The 24,825-nt window shown below is 40.6% G+C and overlaps 2 protein-coding genes across 3 annotated transcripts in view; one reads left to right on the forward strand and one right to left on the reverse strand.

Moving 5' to 3' along the window:
- ATP6V1C2 (ATPase H+ transporting V1 subunit C2) overlaps nucleotides 1-7,831 on the reverse strand; it is an 88,717-nt gene extending 80,886 nt beyond the window's left edge. For both annotated transcript variants that reach the window (XM_025261558.3, XM_025261557.3), the window contains exon 1: nucleotides 7,698-7,831. The gene's annotated coding sequence lies outside the window, so the exon portion shown is untranslated. The remainder of the gene's footprint in view (nucleotides 1-7,697) is intronic.
- Nucleotides 7,832-7,902: 71 nt separating this feature from the next.
- NOL10 (nucleolar protein 10) overlaps nucleotides 7,903-24,825 on the forward strand; it is a 94,744-nt gene continuing 77,821 nt past the window's right edge. The window contains exons 1-9 of the mRNA XM_006073767.3: nucleotides 7,903-8,096; nucleotides 12,533-12,578; nucleotides 14,819-14,917; nucleotides 17,932-18,009; nucleotides 19,237-19,274; nucleotides 20,305-20,441; nucleotides 21,159-21,224; nucleotides 22,695-22,755; nucleotides 24,693-24,778. Of these exons, the coding sequence (XP_006073829.1) occupies nucleotides 8,031-8,096; nucleotides 12,533-12,578; nucleotides 14,819-14,917; nucleotides 17,932-18,009; nucleotides 19,237-19,274; nucleotides 20,305-20,441; nucleotides 21,159-21,224; nucleotides 22,695-22,755; nucleotides 24,693-24,778 (677 nt within the window). The 5' untranslated portion in view covers nucleotides 7,903-8,030. The remainder of the gene's footprint in view (nucleotides 8,097-12,532; nucleotides 12,579-14,818; nucleotides 14,918-17,931; nucleotides 18,010-19,236; nucleotides 19,275-20,304; nucleotides 20,442-21,158; nucleotides 21,225-22,694; nucleotides 22,756-24,692; nucleotides 24,779-24,825) is intronic.

The raw sequence follows: 24,825 nt of genomic DNA on the forward strand, positions 1-24,825 counted from the left end.
TGCATTCACATTTTACCAGTTTTTTCACTAATGTCATTTTCTGTTCCAAGATCGAATCCAGGACACTGTCGTGTTGCATTTAGGACTTAATTCTTTCTAGTGTTTTATTTAAGGATGCACAAATGTAAACCCAGCTGTAAGTTTATTAGGCTTTTAGCTCTTGTATTACTGTACACCAAAACAAACGCATAAGTTATTTTCACGCAAAACTGAAAAAAAAATTAAAACCAATATAACTCTAATTAACTTACTATGATGATTATTTTTTTAAACGAAAATCAATTGCTGCTTTGGTAAATGAATATGCAGCACTGCTACGGCCTGAGGGCTTTCACATTCTCTGTCCCTACCCTATTTACTTCTTCCCACCACTGTTATTGATTTGATCAACTGCAAAACCTTATTTCACACAGCAAGCCATGACATATTGGGTTTTCAGTAGGCTCAGACTCGCCCCTACTCTATTTTTTCACACTATCGCCTCTCCTTCCAACCACTGAACTGAGACAATAAAAGCAGTGGCATGTGGAACCAGTGAACTGTAAACTTAAACACAAACCTGGTGATGGTATGAGCAGTAGTACTTTTCAGAAGATGCCAATCAGAGAATTAGATATGTTTATATCAACTGTTTAAAAGGTTATTGTTGAAATAGAAAACAAAAACAAAAACAAAAACAACACCCGAGATGCTATTTTACAAATACATCTGTAAGCCCTAGTTTAAGAAACACTGCAGTGAGGTTACACATAATGTATGATGAGGATCTAGATTATTTAAAGCCTCCTGGAGATGAAGGAGATTGAGTGGGAGTTACTGAGGTACATGGGGAGGGGGTGGAAGTAGTCAGAAGAGCAGGTGCAAAGACTTGAAGGAGGCGTGAGAGAAGGTCTCACATTTTTCTACTTTTTATTGGAGTTTAGCTGCTTTGCAGTGTTAATTTCTACTGTATGACAAAGCAAATCGGCTATCAGTTCAGTTCAGTCGCTCAGTCGTGTCCGACTCTGTGCAACCCCATGGACTGCAGCATGCCGGGCCTCCCTGTCCATCACCAACTCCCAGAGTTTACTCAAACTCATCTCCATTGAGTCAGTGATGCCATCGAATCGGCTATACATATACATATATTCCACCCTTTTTGGATTTCCTTCCCTTTTAGGTCACCAAAGAGCAATGAGTAAAGTTCCCCGTGCTATACAGTAGGCTCTAGTTAGCTGTCTATTTTATCCATCATATCTATAGTGTATGTGTGTCAGTCCCATTCGGGGGTCTCATATTTTTCAAGCTGTATGTATTTCAGCCTAGAGAGTCTAGGGAGTGAGGGTGCAGATAAGAGAGGTGCTGGGGAGGGGCCAGCACCAGGTGCGGTGGCTGGGAAAGTCAGAAGGGGGCAGCCAGGTTGTTCAGATGTGTTCTTCTAGGTTTGCAGAGAACTAAAAAGTTTTGAGGTGGAGTGTTAACGTGATTGGGTTTGCCTATTAGAGACATGACTTTGTCTCCTGTGAGAGTCAGATTTGAGGCACAAAGATCAGAACAAAAAGATTTTGTTGGGCCAGGTGGGAGAGGATGAGATTTGATCTCATCTCACAGTGAGAACACAGAAGAATGAATTCGACATCTGAAAGGTAGAATCAAAAGGATTTGGGTGTGAATGGGCTGTGGAAGTAAGGAATTGGGAGAGGGATCTTGAAGGCTGCTTGAAGGTTTCTGGAATGGCAACTAATAACACAGCATTTAAGGTTATTTAGAGTCTACAACTTGATTTTTTTTTTCCCCTTAAACTGTTTTGGTTCCCCAGCATTAATAACAACTAGTGCATAGTGCTTACTATGTCAGGAAGTGTTCTAAGCGCCCCGTATATATTTTATTGACTCTAAAAGCTCATTAACTATAAGATGCACCATTATCCCATGTACTATTAGAAGAAAAATTACTGTCAATTAAATATGCTTGACACACAAGACACATCCTGATTTCAAAGTAATAGATATCCTGGACTCAATGATTTATGGCATGCACTCATTTTATCTTTATGTCAAGCCCTCTGAGGTAGATTCTATAATTATCCTCATTGTTCAAATGAGGAAAACAGAGGCAGAGAGATTACAAAACTTGTTCTCTCCAGTCTCTATCCAGGTAGTCAGTGGTAGGGCCAGAATTTGGATCCAGGCAGTCTGGCTTTAAAGTCTGTGCTCTTAGCTCCAAGGATAGGTATTGAATAAAGCACTACATTCAAGTTCATCCCACTCTAATGACTGAATATTTGTGTTAGAGATGAAACTAGAAACACCTGAGAAGCAGCACCTGCTTTGTAGTTCCACCCTATAAAACACTGGATTGAACCCTCAGGCCAGTGACTGCGGGGAGGGCGCCATCCTGGCACGGAGGACCGAGAACACCTTGTTCTATCTGGCAGAAAACACTGCATTCCTTCAAGTGTGTTTCCTGACTCTAAGCTATGACATTTCTTGTTGGAGAGACAAGGTGTATAACTGGGCATGTTTGAAACAACCATCATCTGTCAGAGAGCTGTGCTGTTTTCAATATTCCAAAGGCCAAAAGGTAGGTTACAAATAACTAGGACTTTGGGTCAGGTTGAGGAGTGATCAACTGATACATTTTTAAATCAAGAAATCTTTACGAGAGTGTGCTATGTGCCAGGCACTGGGGTAGGAAATCCAGAGATGAATTAAGCCCCAGACTTGTCATCACATCTAGATAGAAGGGGTGGTCAGACAAGTACATTACAACCCACAGAGGTAATTGTGATGGACTGACTTCAAATCTTTCAAAGTAATCCAAGGATGAGGAAGTGGTAAGGGTGTAGCTGAAACATGATGGTTCATGTGTGAATTGTTGAAACTGGGTTTTACATATATGAGTTCAATACACTATTATACTTGTAAATACATAAAACAAAATCCCCTATGATAAATGAGGTAGAAAGAAAACAGGGTGAAGAACACGTTCAAAAGGACTCTACACCACATGGAAAAAACCTAAGGGTTCATCAAGAGATAAATTCTGTATGTGTGTATTTCCATCAACACGTACAGTAGAATATCATGCAGTCATAAAAAGAATGAAACCTTGCCATTGGCAGCAACATGGAAGAACTTGGGGGGCATTATGCTAAGTGAAATAAATCAGTCAGAGAAAGATAAATACGTATGATATTGCCTATATATGTATTATGTTTATTCTAAAAACTACAGCAAACTAGCTGTAATAAAAGAAGCAGAGAGAGAGAACAAACTACTGGTTATCAGTTATGCGGGACAATAAAGGGGTGGAGGAGTGGGAGGTACAAACCACTGGGTGTAAGATAGGCACAGGATGCATTTAAAACATGGGGAATATAACCAATATTTTGTAATAACTGTAAACTACAAATAATTATAAAAGTCAGTATTTCATAGTAACCTTTAAAAATTTAGAAATTAATTTTTTAATTTTTAAAAAGAAGCCTATCCCAAGTTTAAAGAAAGGAAGTTTTATGGGCTTTATTTTTTAAAAAATGACATTTTAATTAGCCTTGAGAGATTGTGACTTAAAAGGAAAACAGTGCCTGAAGGAAACTGCCAAGAATAGGCATCTAGCATAGCATGCCATCCACATTGATTATTTATTATTTGTAGGATTTTGTGTATTTTGGTAATAAAAATCTACTAAAAAAAAGGCGTTTATTCAGTACAGTGAAAGCATAGGAGAATGAGAAAAATATTCTACTCCAAGAATTCCTAAGTCCTCAGATCTAGGCAACAGTAAAGGCAGGTCTCTAAGTAACTGGATGATCAGCAGAGAAAGGTCGTGAACCTTCTGAAAATGATACGTAAGTGAGGGGCTGTGACTGTCAATACCGCCACACACCCATCTCATATGATATCACGTTCAAATCCACTTCATTCCTGATCACTTTTCCGTTTTTTTCTTAGGACATTTTTTTTTTTTTAAATATCCTTATTTAGTGGAATTGCCAGGAAGGAAAAAAATCTACCCTTCTAGGTTCCTTTGGCTGGTTTAAGAATTGAATTGACATAAGACAGACTAATATGAGAAAAATCAAATAAAAGTGTACTAACATGAAACCACTAGACCATTCAGGTATGACCTAAATCAAATCCCTTATGATTACACAGTGGAAGTGAGAAATAGATTTAAGGGCCTAGATCTGATAGATTGAGTGCCTGATGAACTATGGACGGAGGTTCGTGACATTTTACAGGAGACAGGGATCAAGACCATCCCCATGGAAAAGAAATGCAAAAAAGCAAAATGGCTGTCTGGGGAGGCCTTACAAATAGCTGTGAAAAGAGACGTGAAAAGGAAAGATATAAGCATCTGAATGCAGAGTTTCAAAGAATAGCAAGGAGAGATAAGAAAGCCCTCCTCAGTGATCAATGCAAAGAAATAGAGGGAAACAACAGAATGGGAAAGACTAGGGATCTCTTCAAGAAAATTAGACATACCAAGGGAACATTTCATGCAAAGATGGGCTCAATAAAGGACAGAAATGGCATGGACCTAACAGAAGCACAAAATATTAAGAGGAGATGGCAAGAATACACAGAACTGTACAAAATAGATCTTCACAACCCAGATAATCACGATGGTGTGATCACTGACCTAGGGCCAGACATCCTGGAATGTGAAGTCAAGTGGGCCTTAGAAAGCATCACTGCGAACAAAGCTAGTGGAGGTGATGGAATTCCAGTTGAGCTATTTCAAATCCTGAAAGATGATGCTGTGAAAGTGCTGTGCTCAATATGCCAGCAAATTTGGAAAACTCAGCAGTGGCCACAGGACTGGAAAAGGTCAGTTTTCATTCCAATCCCAAAGAAAGGCAATGCCAAAGAATGCTCAAACTACCACACAATTGCACTCATCTCACATGCTAGTAAAGTAATGCTCAAAATTTTCCAAGCCAGGCTTCAGCAGTACGTGAACCATGAACTTCCAGATGTTCAAGCTGGTTTTAGAAAAGGCAGAGGAACCAGAGATCAAATTGCCAACATCCGCTGTATCATCGAAAAAGCAAGAGAGTTCCAGAAAAACATCTATTTCTGCTTTATTGACTATGCCAAAGCCTTTGACTGTGTGGATCACAATAAACTGTGGAAAATTCTGAAAGAGATGGGAATACCAGACCACCTGACCTGCCTCTTGAGAAACCTATATGCAGGTCAGGAAGCAACAGTTAGAACTGGACATGGAACAACAGACTGGTTCCAAATAGGAAAAGGAGCATGTCAAGGCTGTATATTGTCACCCTGCTTATTTAACTTCTATGCAGAGTACATCATGAGAAATGCTGGACTGGAAGTAGCACAAGCTGGAATCAAGATTGCCTGGAGAAATCTCAATAACCTCAGATATGTAGATGACACCACCCTTATGGCAGAAAGTGAAGAGGAACTCAAAAGCCTCTTGATGAAAGTGAAAGAGGAGAGTGAAAAAGTTGGTTTAAAGCTCAACATTCAGAAAACGAAGATCATGGCATCTGGTCCCATCACTTCATGGCAAATAGATGGAGAAACAGTGGAAACAGTGTCAGATTATATTTTGGGGGGCTCTAAAATCACTGCAGACGATGATTGCAGCCATGAAATTAAAAGACGCTTACTCCTTGGAAGGAAAGTTATGACCAACCTAGATAGCATATTCAAAGGCAGAGATGTTACTTGCCAACAAAGGTCCATCTAGTCAAGGCTATGGTTTTTCCAGTAGTCATGTATGGATGTGCGAGTTGGACTGTGAAGAAAGCTGAGCACCAAAGAATTGATGCTTTTGAACTGTGGTGTTGGAGAAGACTTCTGAGAGTCCCTTGGACAGCAAGGAGATCCAACCAGTCCATTCTCAAGGAGATCAGTCCTGGTTGTTCTTTGGAAGGAATGATGCTAAAGCTGAAACTCCAGTACGTTGGCCACCTCATGTAAAGAGTTGACTCATTGGAAAAGACTCTGATGCTGGGAGGGATTGAGGGCAGGAGGAGAAGGGGATGACAGAGGATGAGATGGCTGGATGGCATCACCGACTTGATGGACGTGAATTTGGGTGAACTCCGGGAGTTGATGATGGACAGGGAGGCCTGGCATGCTGCAATTCATGGAGTTTCAAGGAGTCAGACACAACTGAGTGACTGAACTGAACTGAACATGAATACACGGGAGAAACTCAGGGAAACTATTCAGTTACTCAACGCAGCAAAAGTTGAAACCCTCACCTTAAATACCATCATTGCTGTTGCTGCTTAGTTGCTAAGTCCTGTCCAATTCTTTGGGACTCAATGGACTGTAACACACCAGGCTCCTCTGTCCATGGAATTTTCCAGGCAAGAATACTGCTTGTTGTTGTTCAGTCACTAAGTTGTGTCTGACTCTCTGTGACCCCATGGACTGCAACACACCAGATCTCCCTGTCCTTCACTATCTCCCAGAGTTTGCTCGAACTCCTGTCCACTGAGTCGGTGATGCCATCCAACCATTCCATCCCTGTCACCTCCTTCTCCTCCTGCAAGAATAGTATGAAAAGGCCAAAAGAACACTGGAGTGGGTTGCCATTTCCTACTCCAGAGGATCTTCCTGACCTAGGGACTGAACCCAAGTCTCCTGCATTGGCAGGTGGATTCTTTACCACTGAGCCATGTGGGGAGTCCAAATACAATATTTAGCTAAAGACAAAAAATTGTTTTGCACGCTGGTTTGAGACTTCAAAGGCCAGGAAGGCAACTGACATGGAGATTAAAAAGCAAATGTTTGGTAAACAAATAAATGCTTGCTGGGTTCCTCAGGGACAATAGGACACGGAGAAGAATTTTAACAGACTTTGGTAGGTTCCTCCTTGTCCACCACACCTAGTTCATACTGTAGTTATCTCTGGTGACAGCGCCCTTCCTAGAACAGGTCCTCTGGCTACATTCTACTAGACAGAGAAGGGGAAGGTCAAGTCTCTTTCCATGTCTTTTGGACTGTGATTGTTTTCAGATGGAAATAATGCACATGCAAAAGAGACATGTTGGGGTGGTGAATTTTACTCTTCTATGGATGAATGCCAAATCCATATGAAGGGACTTTCCTGGTCCCTGCGGTGGATAGGAATCCGCTTGCCAATGCAGGATTCCATTGGGGTCTGGGAAGATCCCACATGCTGCTGAGCAGCTAAGTCCACCCGTTGGCCGCATCCACTGAGCCTGCAAGCCCAGACTTCACAAGAGAAGGCACCGCAGGAACATCAAGCATCGCAGTGAAGCCCAAGCATCACAAAAGAGCGCCACCCCGACCCAACGCCCGCAAGTAGAGAAATCACATGCAGCAAAGAAGACCGATTGTAACCAATTGATAAATACTTTAAAAAAATCCAGATTAAAAAAAATCATTTAATTATTTAATTTTCATCTTTGGCTACTCCATGCAACACGCGGGACCTTAGTTCCCCGAGCAGGGACTGAACCCGTACCACCTCCAGAGGAAGCCCAGGATGGTCGGGGCAGTCCCCCCCAATTTTTATTTTTTAAATACATCTCCAAAAGCATTTATTTCTATGGGAAGATTGCAGAAACACCGGTGAGAACAGAATTTTACTTCCACTCCGCATTTGCTCACAGGTCTCCTTCTCTACCTGGCTTCACTGACTGGGAGCCACTCGCCCCATTCCCGAAGGCTTCCAGTCAGCCCGGCCAGCCACGCCCTCCGGGGTACCTCGACGCTTCGGCCCGGGCAGCGACCCTAAGAGCTTCCTTTGTCTTCCTGCCGTGAGGAGGGAGAGCGATTTCGGCCCTCCCCATCTTCACATGGCTCCCAGGACGCTGCCATCTCTCCGAAATCCTCACCGGATCATCTTCCCTAATTCCGTCATTTCCGGAATCGGCCATTTCCCGCCCCCTCCCAACTTCCCCGGCACCCGGAAGTGCGTAATCACCCAGCGCCGGCGCTGCACAGGCGCTCCGGGACGCTTACTTAAGTTTCTGATGCTTGCTCCGCGTGGAGAGGGTCCCGGACAGGAACGGGGATTGTTCCCTCCTCGGCGCCGCCATGCAGGTCTCCAGCCTCAACGAGGTGAAGATTTACAGTCTGAGCTGTGGCAAGTCCCTTCCCGAGGTGAGTCAGGTCGGGTCCTCCTCCTCGCGGATGCCCCTCTCTCGAGACTCCGCTCCGTCCCTGGCAGTTTCTGCTCGCCCCGGGCCGGCCCCGGTCCCGGGAAGGCTCAGAGGCGAGGAATGGTACCTGGGGAAGCTGATCGGTGCTGGGAGACGACGACCGTGCTGTTAGCGCGCCAGAAATTGGGCCTCGGGGTAATCAGGATGGATGAGTTTTTCTTGAACTATTTTGGGGGAAAGTTCTCTAGACAGAGGAAGTGTCCCTTTGGACTTGTATGGATGTTCAAAACCGCTGCTACAACCCAGGAGGAAAACGTGGACAGTTTGGTTGACAGATATTTCTCCCCCGTTTAAATGCCCCTCATCAGCTTCCCTGGTGGCTCAGACGGTGAAGGCTATGCCTACAATGCGGGAGATCCAGGTTTGATCCCTAGGTCCGGAAGATCCTTTAGAGAAGGGAAGGGCAACCCACTCCAGTGTTGTCTGAGGAATCCCACGAACTGAGGAACCTGGTGGGCTACAGTCCCTGGGGTCGCAAAAAGAGCCGGATAGGACTGAGCGACTAACACTTTGACATTTTTCAGCTGTTCTTGAACTTCTGTTATATGCCAAGTTCTAGAAATACAGCAGTGAAGGGAAATGCAGGCTTTGCAGCTGCAGAATTTATGACATGGACATATTTTTGAACCTTGCTGAAGTTAACTTGATATCATTGAGTCTTTAGACGTCAAAACTGGAAGGGGCTTGGAAAGTCAGCGGTTCTCTTCCAATCTTTTCATGTTAGAAATATGCAAAGTTCCAGGGAGGGGAAAAGTGACTTGTCCAGGGGTCACACACCTAGGCTCTGACGCTTCGATGTTATTTCTTAAGAGTGATGGTCAAGCCACTGTGGAAGCACTACCAGTGAGAAGAAAATTTGGCAGAAGGTCTTTTCCACTTGAGACTACTTGTTAGACAGTTGTTTTTAAAACATGGCCCTTCCTACATCCTGCTGTTGGTCTGAGTTCTGCCCTTGGAAATCAGAATCAATTTAGCTTTTTCTTGTGTCTGACCCTAAAAGGTTTGGAGCCAATGATCAGTTTCGTCTCAGAATTCAGGTTAAATAACTCCTCCAGCTGTCACACAGCACGATCCCTCTCAGTTTGTTCTTTTCCTCCGTGCATTTCCTGGGACGTGAGTACATGCAGGCAACCCTGAGCTAAGTGTTGGGATACGTGACAAACTGGTCAGATATGGTTTCCTGTTGGAGAAAAAGGTAATAAGTAAGCAAATAGAACAACTTCAGATACCAATAAGTGCTTTGAATGCTGAGTGTCTATAAGAGAGCTCTTGTGGATGAAGTGTTGAGAGAAAGTGGTTTGGACTAAAGCCTTGAGGGCGGTCTTCTCTACAAGAGGCAACCTTTGAGCAGAAACTTGGATAATGAAAAGGATGGAGTCTTGTGAAGATAAGGGGAAAGGAAGAGTTTTTTTGTGCTGAGAGAACAGGTGTCAATGACCCGCAATGGAATGCACTTGGCACATTGGAGACACAGAAGCATCACGGTGGTGGCTGTGGAATGCTCAATGGGGTGGGAGAGTGGGGGCAGATGAGACTGAAGAGATGGGCCTTGTAGGCTCAGGTAGAAAGTTAGGGTTTTATTCTTAATGCCTAAGGAAGGTATTGTTGGGTTTCAAACTGGCTACTCCGTGTCAGATTACTGCAGTTGGGGAGAGTGAGTGGGGATGAGTTAGATGGTCCAGCTGAGAGACTGATGCTTGGGCTAGGATGGTAGCAAAGGAGATACTAAGACTTGGTGGGGTAAAGGAGGTGTTTTGGAGATAGGCTAGTGGCGCTTGCTAGTGGGTTGAATAGCGGTAGGGAGTTGAGGTGAAGGGAAGGAAAGAATCCAGAGAGGACTCTTAGTGTTTGGATCTGAATGACTGGGGGCATGGTGTTGCTGATAGTTGAAATGGAGAATTGAGCACGTTGTGGGTCAGGGGGAAAGTAGTGGGCAAAAGAGATCAAGATTTTATTTCTTGGTATTGAAGTTTTGACGTTCTAATAAACATCAGATGGAAAAGTTGAGTAAACAGGTATGTGTATCCTGTCAATGGAATCGCTGAATCTTCTTTTAAAGTAAATCTGACTTATCAACAAATTGCCTATTTTGCTCTACCTACTTCAAATGTAAGATCCACTAGGGTTTCTTTTTTTTTTTCTCCCCCCAGTGATGGCAGGGTGCCTGTCTAGTGGGAGATTTAGGTCATCAGCATCTCCGGAGCTCTTTTGCTGGGTTTCGGGTTAAATTATTTGGCATTGGTAAAGTGCCATTCTCTATTAGCAGTGATTTTATAGAACACAAAGAGGATGCCCGGAATCAGTGACAACTGTCAGGTCTTTGGTGAACTTCTAAAACTTAGACTGATTCGTTCTTGTACCGGACAGACTCTGTCTAGTGTGCTGTCCTGGAGTGCTGTCAGTTTGTACAGAAACTCCAGAATGAATTGTCTTTCCTTCCTGTCATCCCTGTGGTACAGAATTTCTGGCCCTTTAAGGTCCCAGGCTCCCATTTAGAAGGCAGTCTCCATCCCCTTCTCTTTGCCCCATGGTCATGATGTATGAGCATCCCTTATAGCATGGGAATCAGCATTGGGCTTCCCTCATAGCTCAGTTGGTAAACTGAGCTCCTCCTGCAATGCAGGAGACCCCTGTTGGATTCCTGGGATGGGAAGATCCACTGGAGAAGGGATAGGCTACCCACTTCAGTATTCTTGGGCTTCCCTGGTGACTCAGCTGGTAAAGAATCTGCAATGTGGGAGACCTGGGTTCAATCCCTGGGTCGGGAAGATACCCTGGAGAAGGGAAAGGCTACCCATTCCAGTATTATGGACTGACTAGTCCATGGGGTCACAAAGAGTCAGACATGACTGAAAGACCTTCACCTTCACTTTTCATGATGTATGAGACCAGCTGTTGAGTGAACTGGCCTCTTCTTGAGCATAACTTCTGAGAAGAGGAACCTGAATACCCTGTTAAAGGAGAAGCCCTGGTAATATACCTCTGTTTTGCTTGTCTTTTGTTGTTGTTTAGTTGCTCAGTTGTTTCCAACTCTTTGTAACCCTGTGGACAGCAGCCCACCAGTCTCCTCTGTCCATGGGATTTTCCAGGCAAGAATGTGGGAATGGGTTGCCATTTCCTTCTCCAGGGGATCTTTCCGATCCAGGGATCGAACCCAAGTCTCCTGCATTGGCAGGTGGATTCTTTACCACTGAGCCACCAGGGAAGCCCTTTGCTTGCGTTAGTTTGATGTAAAAGAACATATCGAGTGCCCAGAAATACACCTTTAGTTGAAAGATTATTGCCTCAAATGAAATCAGAACAATATAATCACAAAGACTAGTATAAACCCACAAATCAGTGCTCTGAAGACAAAGGCAGGAGGAGAACTCTGGCTCGGACTCAGGCCCTTCAAAGAGTGACACGTGTTGCAGGGTCCACCTTTCCTCAGGTATCACACATCACAGCGAGTGTCTTTAGGAGTGGGTCTGCGTGACCACAGAGCCCTAAAGATTATAATGTCCGGTGTCTAACATGGGCTGTACGTTGGGTTTGTGCTTTTAGAAATGGTATCTGTTAATCTTTCTCTTGGTTTTCTTTGATTTCTTGAGCATATGTTTTTTTTAACCTTGTGATTATTGACATTTTGGGAGGGACAGTGCTTAGCGTACAGGCTGTCCTGTGCATTGTAGGAGGTTTGGCAGCATCCCTGACCTCTACCCACTAGATGCCAAGAGTGCCCACCCTGTCCCATTGTGCCAACCAGATACGCTTTAAGAATTACCAGATGCCCTTTGGAGGCAAAATTGCCCCTGGTTGAAAACCACTGCTTTAAGGTAATTGTACTTTATGGTGCTTCATCATTGGACCTGTTCATGCAGTGGAATTATATTGCTGGCTAAAATAAGGTATAGTAATCACAGAACAAAATGTGGTGTCTGTGAATATGAGTTTTAAAAGTATCATTTCTTTATCATCAAGTCTCAGCTATTTATCTAGTTTTTTGTTTTATAAAAAATATATTTATTTGAGACAGTTTGTCCATTTAATGTCTTGCTTTTTAAAATTTCACTTCAGGTGGTTCCATATATTAGTTATAACCCATACTATTTGAGGCTTACTCCTTTCCCTTAGGTTGATTAGATGAACTAGTTTTCTCTTGTGTAAAAATATGGTAGTTCTTAAAATATATTGTCTAGTATAGGAAAATGCATAGCAGGAAAAAATCTGTATTCCAGGATGTAACAGTAGGGTTAGGATTACAGAGTATTTTCCTTTTCTATGTTACATATTTCTTTAAGTTTCAGTTTTTAAATATGAGCATGTATTATTTTTTGTAAGCAGAGAGACAGTTCAAGTAAATGTGTTTTAAAATGAAGTCTCTTCACTTTCTTTAAGTGGCTTTCTGACAGGAAGAAGAGGGCACTTCAGAAGAAAGATGTCGGTGAGTATAATTTATTTTTTTTTCCCATTTCAGCCACATTTGTGATCCCTATTATAATGCTTTTACTCACTTATTATATTTAAGTGAAGGTTCAGAAAAACAGTGGAATTCGTGTGGTGGGAAATAAACATTCTTGCCCTTTCCCTCTGAAGAAAACTTGTGTTGTGGTAAATACAGTCACCTGTGGGCCTGGGGTTTGATTTTCACCAAGTCACACGGCAGTCAGTTAAACCTCTTACTGTTTCATGGATGATGGCAGAAGTCATAAGACGCCTGGGTCAGAGACAAGGACCCCTTGAGTCGTGTGGCACAGCAGATAGCCTGAACACCAGCATTCTTCCGTCACTTCCCTGCCCAGAGTCCCATGGGGGCACTCCGGGTGGCCTGGATGGGTGCTCTGCATGCAGTAGGTTTGTGCTGCGGCTGAGGACACTGAATATAGGGGTCCACTGCCTTTAAAGTAAGCGGTAAGCCAGCTGGCTCTTTGTCTAGAGGAGACTCACTCGTAAAGCTCCCCAGCTGCATAAATAATGCTGAGAAATGACTCAGGTTAACGGACTGGCCAGGGCCTTACACTCTTGCCACACCCACTGAAACAGTCCTAGAAGGACTAGCTGTCCTAACAGTTCTGTAATCGCTTTATTTTCCAGCATATTAAAATCTTTTTCCGTTTGTTAAATCCATCTGTCAGTTTTTGAGATGTAGAGACGTTGGACCTTTTTTTTCTGAACAAAGTGATTTTATATATACAGGACATATAAACATGAACCCTGAAAGATCATTGTAGAAGATTTTGATTCTTTAAGTTATGACAGCAGGGAAGATAGGCTTGTAAGATCGGTTTTTAACTTAAATCATTTCAGACAGACTTTTATTAAATTTTCTCTGTTACAACTTGTAATGTATGAAAAATGATTAACTTCCCATATATTTTGTTCAGGTTATTTTCTACAAATCAAAGACCTAAGATAATGAAGGGGTTTCTGGATGTGAGATAAATACCTCAAAGCAAGCATCTTGGAAAAGTAGGCTTTATATAGTATCTATAAAATTAGAAAATTAAGGACCTCCCTGGTGGTCTAGTGGTTAAGAATCCGCCTTGTAATGCAGAGGACGTGGGTTCAATCCCTGGTTCGGGAAGATCCCACATGCAGTGGAGCAACTAAGCCCCTTCGCCACAACCCTGAGCACGTGCGCCTAGAACTCGTTCTCCACAACAAGAGAAGTCACAGCAACGAGAAGCCTACACACGGCACCTAGGGAGTAGCCCTCTCTCGCCACAACTATAGAAAGCTGTGCTCAGCAAGGAAGACTCAGTGCAAACAAAAATGATAAATCATTTAATTTTTTTATAATTAGGAAATTAAAACTTTAAATCAAAGGAAAAGAGCAGTTGCTGCTTTCACAGTGCTTACTGATTCTGATTTCTTCTGTTTCTCTCTTTGCCACTCCAGTGTTCAAGTGTGTAAGCAAACAGACTCAGATTATTTAGAGGAAAAACGTAGTTCACTGACTACTTTCTAACCCATCTCAAAACTATCCCTGTCTTCCAGGCTGTGTGGCCCACTCCTCCTTAGCTGGTTCGAATCTTAGGTTCAGGTTTAGTGACCGAGGCAATGAGGGGCCGGACAGTCATACGCGGTCCTTGCAGAGGGCAGATACAGCAGCCAGCCAGAAGCCACACCCCCTTGTGTTTGGGAACCCGTTTTTGAGAGTCCATCTTAGTGTTTTAACCCAGAGAGATTGCTGTAAGTCTTCTCTAGCCTGAATCCTATTGGCTGCAGACCAGTGCTGCCAAGGAGAGGCAAAAGGCAGCTTGGTACCAGTTTCTTATATAAATTTTTAAAGATTTTAAAGGTTTAAGCTTATTAAGCCATGATCCATGATTGAATAATAGTAGTGGTTTAATCTTTATTCTGTCCCCTTTAATCCGGGGCTTGAAACTGGATGCTTAATGCACTATTACAAACATTTCCTGCCCCCCCCCACCCCCCCCACCCCCGCCCCATTAACGGTGATACTCTTTGCTTTTTGAAAAGTACAAATAAAATGGTGTAGAGAAATAAGGCAGGAGCTGGGAGAACATCTTGCTGTGTGGTGCGGCTGTGTTGGTGCCTTCCCAAGGCTGAGAGGCCCTGGGTTCTTGTTGTTTATAGGGACTGCTCCACACACTCTGTCTTCCTGCGACACAGAGTAAGCACGTGGCCATTAAACCAGTTATGTATTTTCTTTCTTTGCAGATGTCCGTAGGAGAATTGAACTTATTCAGGATTTTGAAATGCCTACTGTTTGTACCACTATTAAGGTATCAAAAGATGGGCAGTATATTTTAGCAACTGGTAAGCAGCGTTTTTGTTATAATTTAACATATGTTTCATACCAGGAAATGCTTTAGAGGAAAAGGGAAAATTATTCTAATATTTTATTATTATTAAATTTCAAACATACAGAAATACTGGAAAAATTGTACAGTGAACAGCCATTTACCTCTCACCTTGATGCTTCAATAGTTCGCTGTGTTTGCTTTATCACCTGTCTGTCTATCCATCTTTCTACCATCCATCTGTCCACCCTGTGTTTTGATGCTTTTCAGAGTAAGCTGCAGATATTAGTATCTTTCACCCCTAAATACCTCAGTGTGTATGTCATTAACTAGAGTTCAATATTTGTTTATGGCTTTTTTTTTACATTTGCCTAAGTAAATAATTTTGATGAGTTTGAACAAATGTATATACCTGTGTAGCCCAAACCGCCAGCAAGATCCAGAACTTTCCTTCCACCCAGAACATTCTCTTATGCACCTCACAGTCAGTCCCTGCCCCCACTCATGTGTAGCCAGGCACCTCTCTGTGATTTACTTTTTCCCCACAGACAAATTTAGCCTGTTTTAAATAGACTCTTTTATATAAATGCAATCATGTACTATGTATTCTTTTTGTGTAAGACTTATTTCACCTAGGACCTCGTATTTCAGATTCATTCATGTCATTATATGTGTGAATAGTTCTTTTTTTGTTGCTGTTACCAAGTGATATTTCCTTCGAGGAATATGCCACACTTTGTTTATTCTTCAGTTGATGGACATCTGAGCTATTTTCATTCTTTGGCTGTTATTGATAAAGCGTTATAAATCCTCTCATACAAGTCTGTTTTGAGGACGTTGCTGGGTCATAGGGTAGGTGTGTATTTAGTTTGATGAGAACCTACTAGGTATTTTTCCAGAGTAGTCAGATCATTTTATACTCCCGCCAACAAGGAGTGAGAGTTCCAGGAAAGGTCATTTTTATCATAATGATTTTCTCTATCATGTACTAGTATTTCTTATGCTACTAAGACCTTGTGTTAGCAATAATTCATCAGTATGAAAAAGCCATAAAATATAGGGAACTTTTAATGTATTGTCCTTTACAGCAACATTACTCAACCATTTTTGGTTGTGATTTTGCTCCATGTATTCTAGGTATTGTCCACTTACTTTTTATTGTTGTTTTTGGCTTAACATTCATCTATATCTCTTTTCCAACCACTTTCTTCTTTGACAGCTTTTATACATCTCATGCTGTTCTCTTTTGTTCTGTGTCGGTGGTTGTCTCATTACTAACACTATCCATGTGTTTTAGCCTCCAGTTTTATGTTCAGGATACAGACTACAATTGTAGATCATATATAACATATATGTTACGTAGAGAGTATGTATGTGTAGATATAGTGTACTATAATGTGTGTGCTCAGTCGCTCAGTCATGTCTGACTCTCTGTGACATTGTGGACTGGAGCCCCCCCAGGCTCCTTGGTCCATGGGATTTCCCGGGGAAGAATACTGCAGTGGGTTGCCAGTTCCTACTCCAGGGGATCTTCCTGACCCAGGGATCGAACCCTTATCTCTCACGTCTCCTACATTGGAAGGTGGGTTCTTTACCACTAGTGCCACCTGAGAAGCCCATGCTATGCTATGTACTATTTTTAAGTGAGATCTTGGGCTTTGATCCATGTCAGACAATACAGAACTACTTCATCGCTTTCTTTTAGAAGTATCCTCATTGGTTTATGAACTTCCCTGATGGTCCAGTAGTTAAGTCTCTTTGCTTCCACTTCATGGGGCATGAGTTTGATCCCAGCTTGGGGAACTAACTTCCCACATGCAGTAGGGCATGGCTAAGAAATTTTTAAATATAGAAATATCCTTACTGGTTTTAAAAAATCAGTCTTTTCCTGATTGCAAATGTGATAATCTTATAAAAAATGTAACAGAAATACACAGGAGAAAATTTGAAAGGCCCTAAAATGGTATTAAAATATACCAGGTGTCTCTGTGCTTACTCCGTCGTTTTTTTGTGCAGAGGACTAGCACTGTCCCAGTCGAGTTTTACGGAAGCCGGATCGTGTTAATATTACGAGCATCGCCCTGCAGGGCTCACCTCTCTTGCTGCACTCACTCTGCGTTTCACTTCATGCTGTGTTTTGACAGCTTCCATGTCAGTGGTTACAGGTCTTTGTTATCCTCTTTATAAGTCATATAATGATTTACCATCATTTACATAACTGTTTCCCTCTCAGTGAACATTTAATTTGCTTTCGTCTTTTGGCCATTTGTAAATAATGCTTCAGTGAACATTCTTCATGTCTTTGGTACACTTATGGGTGTGTTTCTGTAGAATAAATTTGTATGAATTGAAATAAAGATTTAAGATGTAAGAATATCACATATTTTACAAATACTGCCAGATTGTCCTTCAAAGAATTTGTAACAATTTAAACTTGTCACTGTACTTTCCTGGTGGCTCAAACAGTAAAGAATATGCCTGCAGTGCAGAAGACCCAGGTTCGATCCCTGAGTTGGGAAGATCCCCTGGAAAAGGGAATGGCAATCCACTCTAGTATTCTTGCCTAGAGAATGCCATGGACAGAGGAGCCTGGTGGGCTACAGTCCATGGGATTGCAAAGAGTTGGACGTGACTGAGCAACTAACGCTTTCAAACTTTCACTTTCATGCTTGTTACCAAAGTATGAGAGTAGCTTTTTTTTTTTAATATCCACCTAAATGCAAATATTAACCAATTTCTCATCTTGGCCATTTGATAGATAAAAACTAGTTTTTAAAAAACCTACTTTGTTAGAGTATTTGTGAAGTTTATTAGTTATTTGTATTTCATTTTCTGTGTCTTGCTTGTTTATATCCTTTGCTCATTTTTCCCTTCACATGTTGGAAAGGGCTGCTTTAAATTCTTTTTGTTTGGTAAGCTTATAATTATCCTACTTAACCTCTAAACAAAAAGTATAATCAACATATTTGCAGGATATTGGTAATAAAAAGTATGTCCTTAAGGTTTTACATCCCATCGAATTTTTTATAGGAACATATAAACCTCGAGTTCGATGTTATGACACCTACCAGTTATCCTTGAAGTTTGAAAGGTGTTTGGATTCAGAAGGTAAGAGATTATATTTGAATTCACGAAAATAGTTTTTATATTTGGGTACTTTTCTCCTTTTTAAGCTGGGCATGGCTTGTGTATTAGTTACAGTAAATGTGGCAGCTTTGAAAAGTTCATTTCATTACTCATAACTTTGTTGGTGAAGTCCGTGCTGGCTCGCCTGTGTTCTGTGCTCAGGACTGACATCACGGTGTCAGCGGGATGGGACTCTTCCACAGGCCTTAGGCAGGATCTTTTTTCAAACTTACAGGTGGTTGGCAGAACGCAGTTTGCTGTGGTTGTTGGGTTGAGGTCCCGCTTGCTGCTGGCTGTGAGCCGGGGGGCCACACTCAGCTTCTGGAGGCCCCTGTGTGCCTCCTCACCTGGTCTCTGCCTCCTTCAAGCCAGCAGCAGTTCCTTGTGCCCTGAATCTGCATCTTCTGCCTCCAGCTGGAGAAAACACTCACTGTTTTTAAAGGGCTTGGGAGAATTATAAATCTCAGCTTTGCCATAAAATGTGATGTACTCACAAGAGTGGTGTCTCCTCATGTTGACAGGGTCCACCCACACTCTCCAGAGCAGGGGACTGTACCCGGGGGAAGGTCAGTGGGGTCGTTCTTAGAATTCTGCCTGGTACCAGGGGCAGGTTGAGATGGGAAAGTTCATCTCCAACATGGAGATGGCCCCATGTTTGAGGTGAGGGAAAAGACGTTAATGGAATTTGTATTCTCCTAACTTGTTTCACTCTTTTATTTTAAAAAAAAGCAATACAGACGCCATGTGCTGCTAATAGTAACTGTTTTCACTCTTCAGTTTTGTTAACAGGTGTACCATGAATGAGTGAAAAGTTACTGTTACCTTTTTTCAAGCAAACATTTTTGAGCTTTTAATGTTTGTTATTTTACTTTGAACATCTCAGAAAAACTGTGGCAAAATTTACGAATCATTATGTTTTGTGAATTTATTATCTAATTTGCTTCAGTTCTGTAGAAAATGTAGCTGATCTGTACTAAGAAACTATAAAACGTTTAACTTTCCACTTGGTGTTTTTTTTTTCCCCCCACTTGGTGTTTTGAGGGCAATATTGTATGACATCTTTCTTCTTGTTTTATGTAGATGGCAAAAAAGGAAGCAAAACCCAGCGTTTGTGTATAATATTTGTGTTGAATTAGAATCTGCATCAATTTTATATTTTTATTAAAAATACTGATAATTATATTTTTCTTACTACTTCTTATTTTTCAGTTGTCACCTTTGAAACTTTGTCTGATGACTATTCAAAGGTATGTTTTATAGCATTGGTTTGTACTGCCTGTGCTCAAGAAATGAATGAGTGGAGTTTATTTCTATGATAAGTTTTTATGGTATTTCCATTGTTAAATTTAAAATAGCTATGCAGTAAAATAAGACCTATTCTTTGCTATTAATATCTGTTTAGTTTGTCTTGTGAATGTGACAACAGGGATGGAGATAGTCTTTGGCAAGTCTAGTATCAAAATAAGTTTTCCATAGCATGTATAAATAAGATGTGACCTATATTTTTAAGAATTGGTAGCTGTCATCTTTTTAGACCATCTTATATCCTAGATGTGTGATTTTCATTATTGCATTTAAAGTAGTATTGTTTGCCAGGTTGCTTTCAGTTACTTATTCATATGTGAAAAGTACAATGGCAGGTTGTTTGTTTAATATTCTTAACTGTGCGAGTAGGTGGTTGTGGTATATCCTGAAGCAGTTCAAGACACAGCTTATATGTTTACATTTGCTTTTTTTCATTTTTGGTGCCATTAATGCATCTTCCAGCTCTGTGGTCATTTTCAGCAGTTACAGGATTGTCAGTAGAAGTGCCTTATTAAATTCAAAATGAAAAATTTTTAGTGATGTCAGGTGTTACTGTGAAGGAAAATCGAAATTTCAGAGCTGGTGTGTTTTATATATAGTCTTCAGTTCTGGCAACTATGGAATACAGTTTCCATAGTCTGTGGCAGCTATTTATCATATGTTTCGGAATATTCAATTTTATGATAAATTTTCTCTAGATACTGATAAGTTTGCTTGTAAGTTTTTCAGTTACAAGGTAAAGTTTGCCAAAAAACCTATCTAGAATGCAGGAAGGCATTAAGTAACTAATGGAGAGGTTGATTCTTAACCTATTTCTTAGCCTTGATGGTGAGTTGTGTTTATACATGTGTGTTTACAGAGAGCAAGAAAAGACAAAATGAGAGTTTTTCTTGCTTTGCCAGTTTCAGAGATGATGAAATAAACACTTTATCTAGAAATCTAAGCAAACTAATTTTCTTGTTTCATTTTCAGATTGTCTTCCTGCATAATGACAGATACATCGAATTTCATTCACAGTCAGGTTTCTACTACAAAACCAGAATACCAAAGTTCGGGCGAGATTTCTCTTACCATTATCCGTCCTGTGACTTGTACTTTGTTGGCGCAAGGTATTGGGTCTCATCACCCTTTGTTTTCTCCTTTCCAGATTCCCAAACGATTTCTGTTCTTAAAATGGAGAAGAGGGATTAAAAGAAGAATAAGACATTATCCCTGCCTTCTGGTTGCTCAAAGGGTGTAGTTCCAAAGTGACTGGCTCATTTAAGGGTCACATCCTTGACTTTCATTGGCACGGGGCTTTAAATCTAGAGACATGGTAACCCATGTGGTGGTGGGAAGTCAGTATCTTAGCCCCATTGCATGCGTTGTAAAGCATTTTATTCTTAGATGCTACCTTCTTTATGATTATTCATTTTAGAAAATTGAGAAAACATGAAAAAGAATAAAGAAGAGAAAAGTCACCTATCCTATAATTATGCCACGCAGAGGAAGCCCTTATTAGTATATTACTGTTATTTCATTGTAGTCTTGTTCTTATATACACTTACAGATGCATTTTGGATCTCGTATTCTCCTGTTATTTGCAAATAATATTCTACTTAACAACTTCATAATTTTTCCTTGGCACATGGATGGTTAAAATCACTCTTATGCATGAACAAATTTACAAATAAGGTGATTATCTTTTAGGTTTAGAGTACATTTTTGTATCAGTTTTACAAAGGGAAGCAATGCCTTATGACAGATATATGTTTCTAAAAATTATACTTACTTGAAGAAAAGTTCCTTTAGTTTACTGGATTTTTAACTCTTTTATTGTTTGGCAGCTCTGAAGTTTATAGATTAAACTTGGAACAAGGACGGTACCTGAATCCTCTTCAGACGGATGCTGCGTGAGTGTTGTTATAAGAATCCTGCTGTATTTATTTCTGCCAGGAGGTGGAGCCAGACTCCCAATTTGTTGTCACACAGCCTGTGTTGCATTTAATCAGAGCTCTCTGGGCAGCTTAGGTAAAAGAGTAACATTAAATTTTCTCCTACACACACAAAAATCGCTGAAAGACCTAGTGATGTCTTAAAATTTAAAAAAAAAAATTGTTTTTTTGATCTACCCGAAAAGGTTTTAACTCAGCCCAGAAATTCAGTTATTGTTTTTTGCTGTGTTCTTTAAATTTTCATTCATGATTTAATTTTCTGATATTTTCTCTTGTAGGGAAATTTTTTTTTTTTGGAAGGGAAATTTTGAATTAACTCAGAGTACCATTTTTTTAAATTTTATTTTTTATGTTTTTGCTAGTGGACATTTAAGATTTTTTCACGTTTTCTTTTTATCATGTGTTACAGTCTTTACTTTTGTTTTATTCATAGAGAAATATTTTAGGAATGAATCTGTCATAATATTAATACTGAGTAGTAGCAACAGCAACACAGTAGTGAATGCGCTTACTATGTGCCAGGCTATATTCAGGATTTTGTATATATTTACTCATTTGAAGCTTATAGCAAAATTTTACAGTATAGGTACTATTATTACCACCATTTTACAAATAGTACAGCTGAGACTCAGAGAGGGTAAGTAGCTTGTTTAAGGTCACACAGCTAGTATGGAGTGGAAGCTGGATTACTTCTCATCTAGGTATATAAAGAGCTTGCTAGAATTTCCTTATTGCTTTGAAAGGGATTTTTTAAGGTTGGATGAACAGGTAATGATAAAAACCAGTAAACTCTCATTATCTTTTTTTTTTTTACATTGGTTTGAAGTATCAATTTTATTTTCTTAAATTGTAACACCATGATGCATCCTTGAATAATGAAAGAGTTATCTGCTCTTTACTTCCAGAATTTCCTGTTTATAATAGCAACTTATATTTATTGAGTATCTTATAAACTCTAGACATTGTGCTGAGCATTTTATAGTTTTTTCATTTAATCCTCATGATGACCATATGAAGTTGGTGAACACCGTTTTGCAGAGAAAAGAAAATTCAAGCCTAGCACGGTGGACTCAACAGGCTGGTCAAGCCTCCGGATTGGTGTTTGGTAGCCTGTGTTATTTTGCTTTGGGAGAAATTACTGAGAAATTTGTTCTTGTGGCAGTAGGATAGTGGTTTTGAAGCGAGCCCTTCCGTGTCTCACCCCCTGGCAGGTAGAGTGTCACCCCGCGGTCTGACACTCCAGGGAGCTTGTGCCCAGTACTGAACCGTGTGCTGCCTTGGTGCTTTTCATATGCAGATGATCCAGAATCTGCTGGCTGCCGCCTGCTCCGAAGCAGTGGGTGCCTGTTTGTTAAGGAAGTTTAGGGGAATGTCCCTCCCCCTAAAGCAGATGCTAAAACTCTCTCCCTTATCACTTTACTGTTTTAGGGAGAATAATGTTTGTGACATAAATTCAGTGCATGGCTTATTTGCCACAGGAACGATAGAGGTAAGCATACATTGACTTCATTTTGAAAAACATTTGCCCTGCATTTGCTAACAGAGTTTCATGTAAAGACAGGGTTACTTGGTTCCTAAGAGCATGGTGCTGATGGTGAGACAAGCCCCTGGTTTGCTTTTCATGTGATTGGTGGGTCACGTTCCTGGGAGACACAGCTGTGCTCTTGCTGCAGACTGTGCCCCTCGGGGCTGGATTTGGCCTTGGGGGTGGGGGGCCGTCATCACTGAGGGTGAGGTTGATAGTCCCCAGCTCGTGTGGCGACCACTCTTGCTCTTCACCAGCTCTCTGCTCTTTGTTAGTTTTATGACTGTATTCCTTTCCCTGAGGCTTATTTTTCTCATCAGTGAAATGAAGATGATAAAACTTACCTTGCCAGCTGTGTGGAGGCGCTGTGCTGGTGAAGATCACATGGAAGAATCTACATGAGAGTATTATAAACTAAGGGGACGTGGAGTGTGATTGGGACGTCCTGTAGAGTAGCACTCAGTTATGCACATTTTCATTTTATTTTATTTAATTTTTTTTTACGTTTTCATTTTAAACTACGTAACACCTTTGATTCAATGTCTTTCATATTTAGGAGTTTTTCTAGATTTGATTTTTTAAATTACAATATTGTTAAATACAGTAAAAAAAAAAAAAGGTAAATATGTCAAAAATGTATTGTTAACAAATGCCCTTCTGTACCTTCCAGTCATCAAGTCCTACACCAGAGGTGACTCTTTAATGGCTTGCAATATTCTTTTTTCGTTTTTGTTTTTCTTTGTATATGCAGGTATGCATATGTGTTAGTAACATGTTTTTGAATGTTGTTTACAAAATTGAGATTATGCTGTGGTTCTTCATTTGCCTTTTTTTTTTTTTTTAATGTAATGCTATATAATGTACATGTTTATACACTGATGCTTGTAATTACTTGTAAAACTAAGGTAAATGTTTAAAACTGGTGGATAAGATTCCATTGTGTAGATGTACTGTAGTTTATTAAACCAATTCATATGGATGAAATGTAGATTTCTTTACTCAAATTATTTTTAGGTTAAAAGATTAAGATTTGAAATGGATTGCCTAAGGTTCATTTAATGGAAATATATAAAACTATGTTGACTGTGTTATAAAAACTAGTATGCCAAAGTTAGGCCAGTGAAGCATTATCTCACTAATTATTTTTCTTGAGATTACCAAGGGGAAATTTTAAAGTAATTTCCTTGAAAAATTTGTTTATTTGAATAGAGTCCTTACAGAGCAAGCTAGGCTAGACATCAGGAAACATGCTGTGTAAGAGAAGTTGTGAATTAGAGCAGGCTTCTCTTTCACCAACTGTTAAGACCAGTCATGAGACTTATTGAAGGGGGCGCAGACCACCCAACTCAAAGGCTGGGTTCCTGAAATTCCTTGGGTTCCTTGATTACTGTGTGTGTGTGTACGCAGTCATATTCAACCCTTTGTGACCCTGTGGGGATTTGATATTTGATATGCATAGTCAGACCACTTTAAAATTCATTTTTACATTAGTTTTGATATTATATGTTGGATTTTGATTTCTTCTGTGACAGTCATTGTGGTACATATATTAAATATTTATCATTGATACAATAATATTTATATTTAAATTTTGCCAGTTACACCAAAATATCTTTCATAACTCCTCTCCCCGCTACCACACCAACCAAATCAAGGTCCAGTCAGGTATCATGCATTGCATTTTGGACCTTTTTTCCCTTAACCATCATTTTTTATTTTTCCTTTTTTAAATTATAAAAGAAATGCAGTTGAATAAAAGGTACAAGTAAAAAGTTGAAAATGTTAAGTTCTTAATCTGCACACGATAACCAGTAAGGCTTTTCATTTTCTTTTTAGGGAGTATTTTTCTAAAAATTTCCTAGTAGCAGCAGTAATTTACAATGATTGTTCTGTTTGTTTAGGGCCGAGTAGAGTGTTGGGACCCGAGGACTCGGGGCCGAGTTGGTGTGTTAGACTGTGCGTTGAGTAGCGTCACGGCTGATTCCGAGTAAGTGGAAGTGAGTTTAAATACTCACCAACTTCTGATTTAAACAG

Source organism: Bubalus bubalis, chromosome 12 (genome assembly GCF_019923935.1).
Source record: "Bubalus bubalis isolate 160015118507 breed Murrah chromosome 12, NDDB_SH_1, whole genome shotgun sequence".
In the NCBI taxonomy this organism is placed as follows: Eukaryota; Metazoa; Chordata; class Mammalia; order Artiodactyla; family Bovidae; genus Bubalus; species Bubalus bubalis.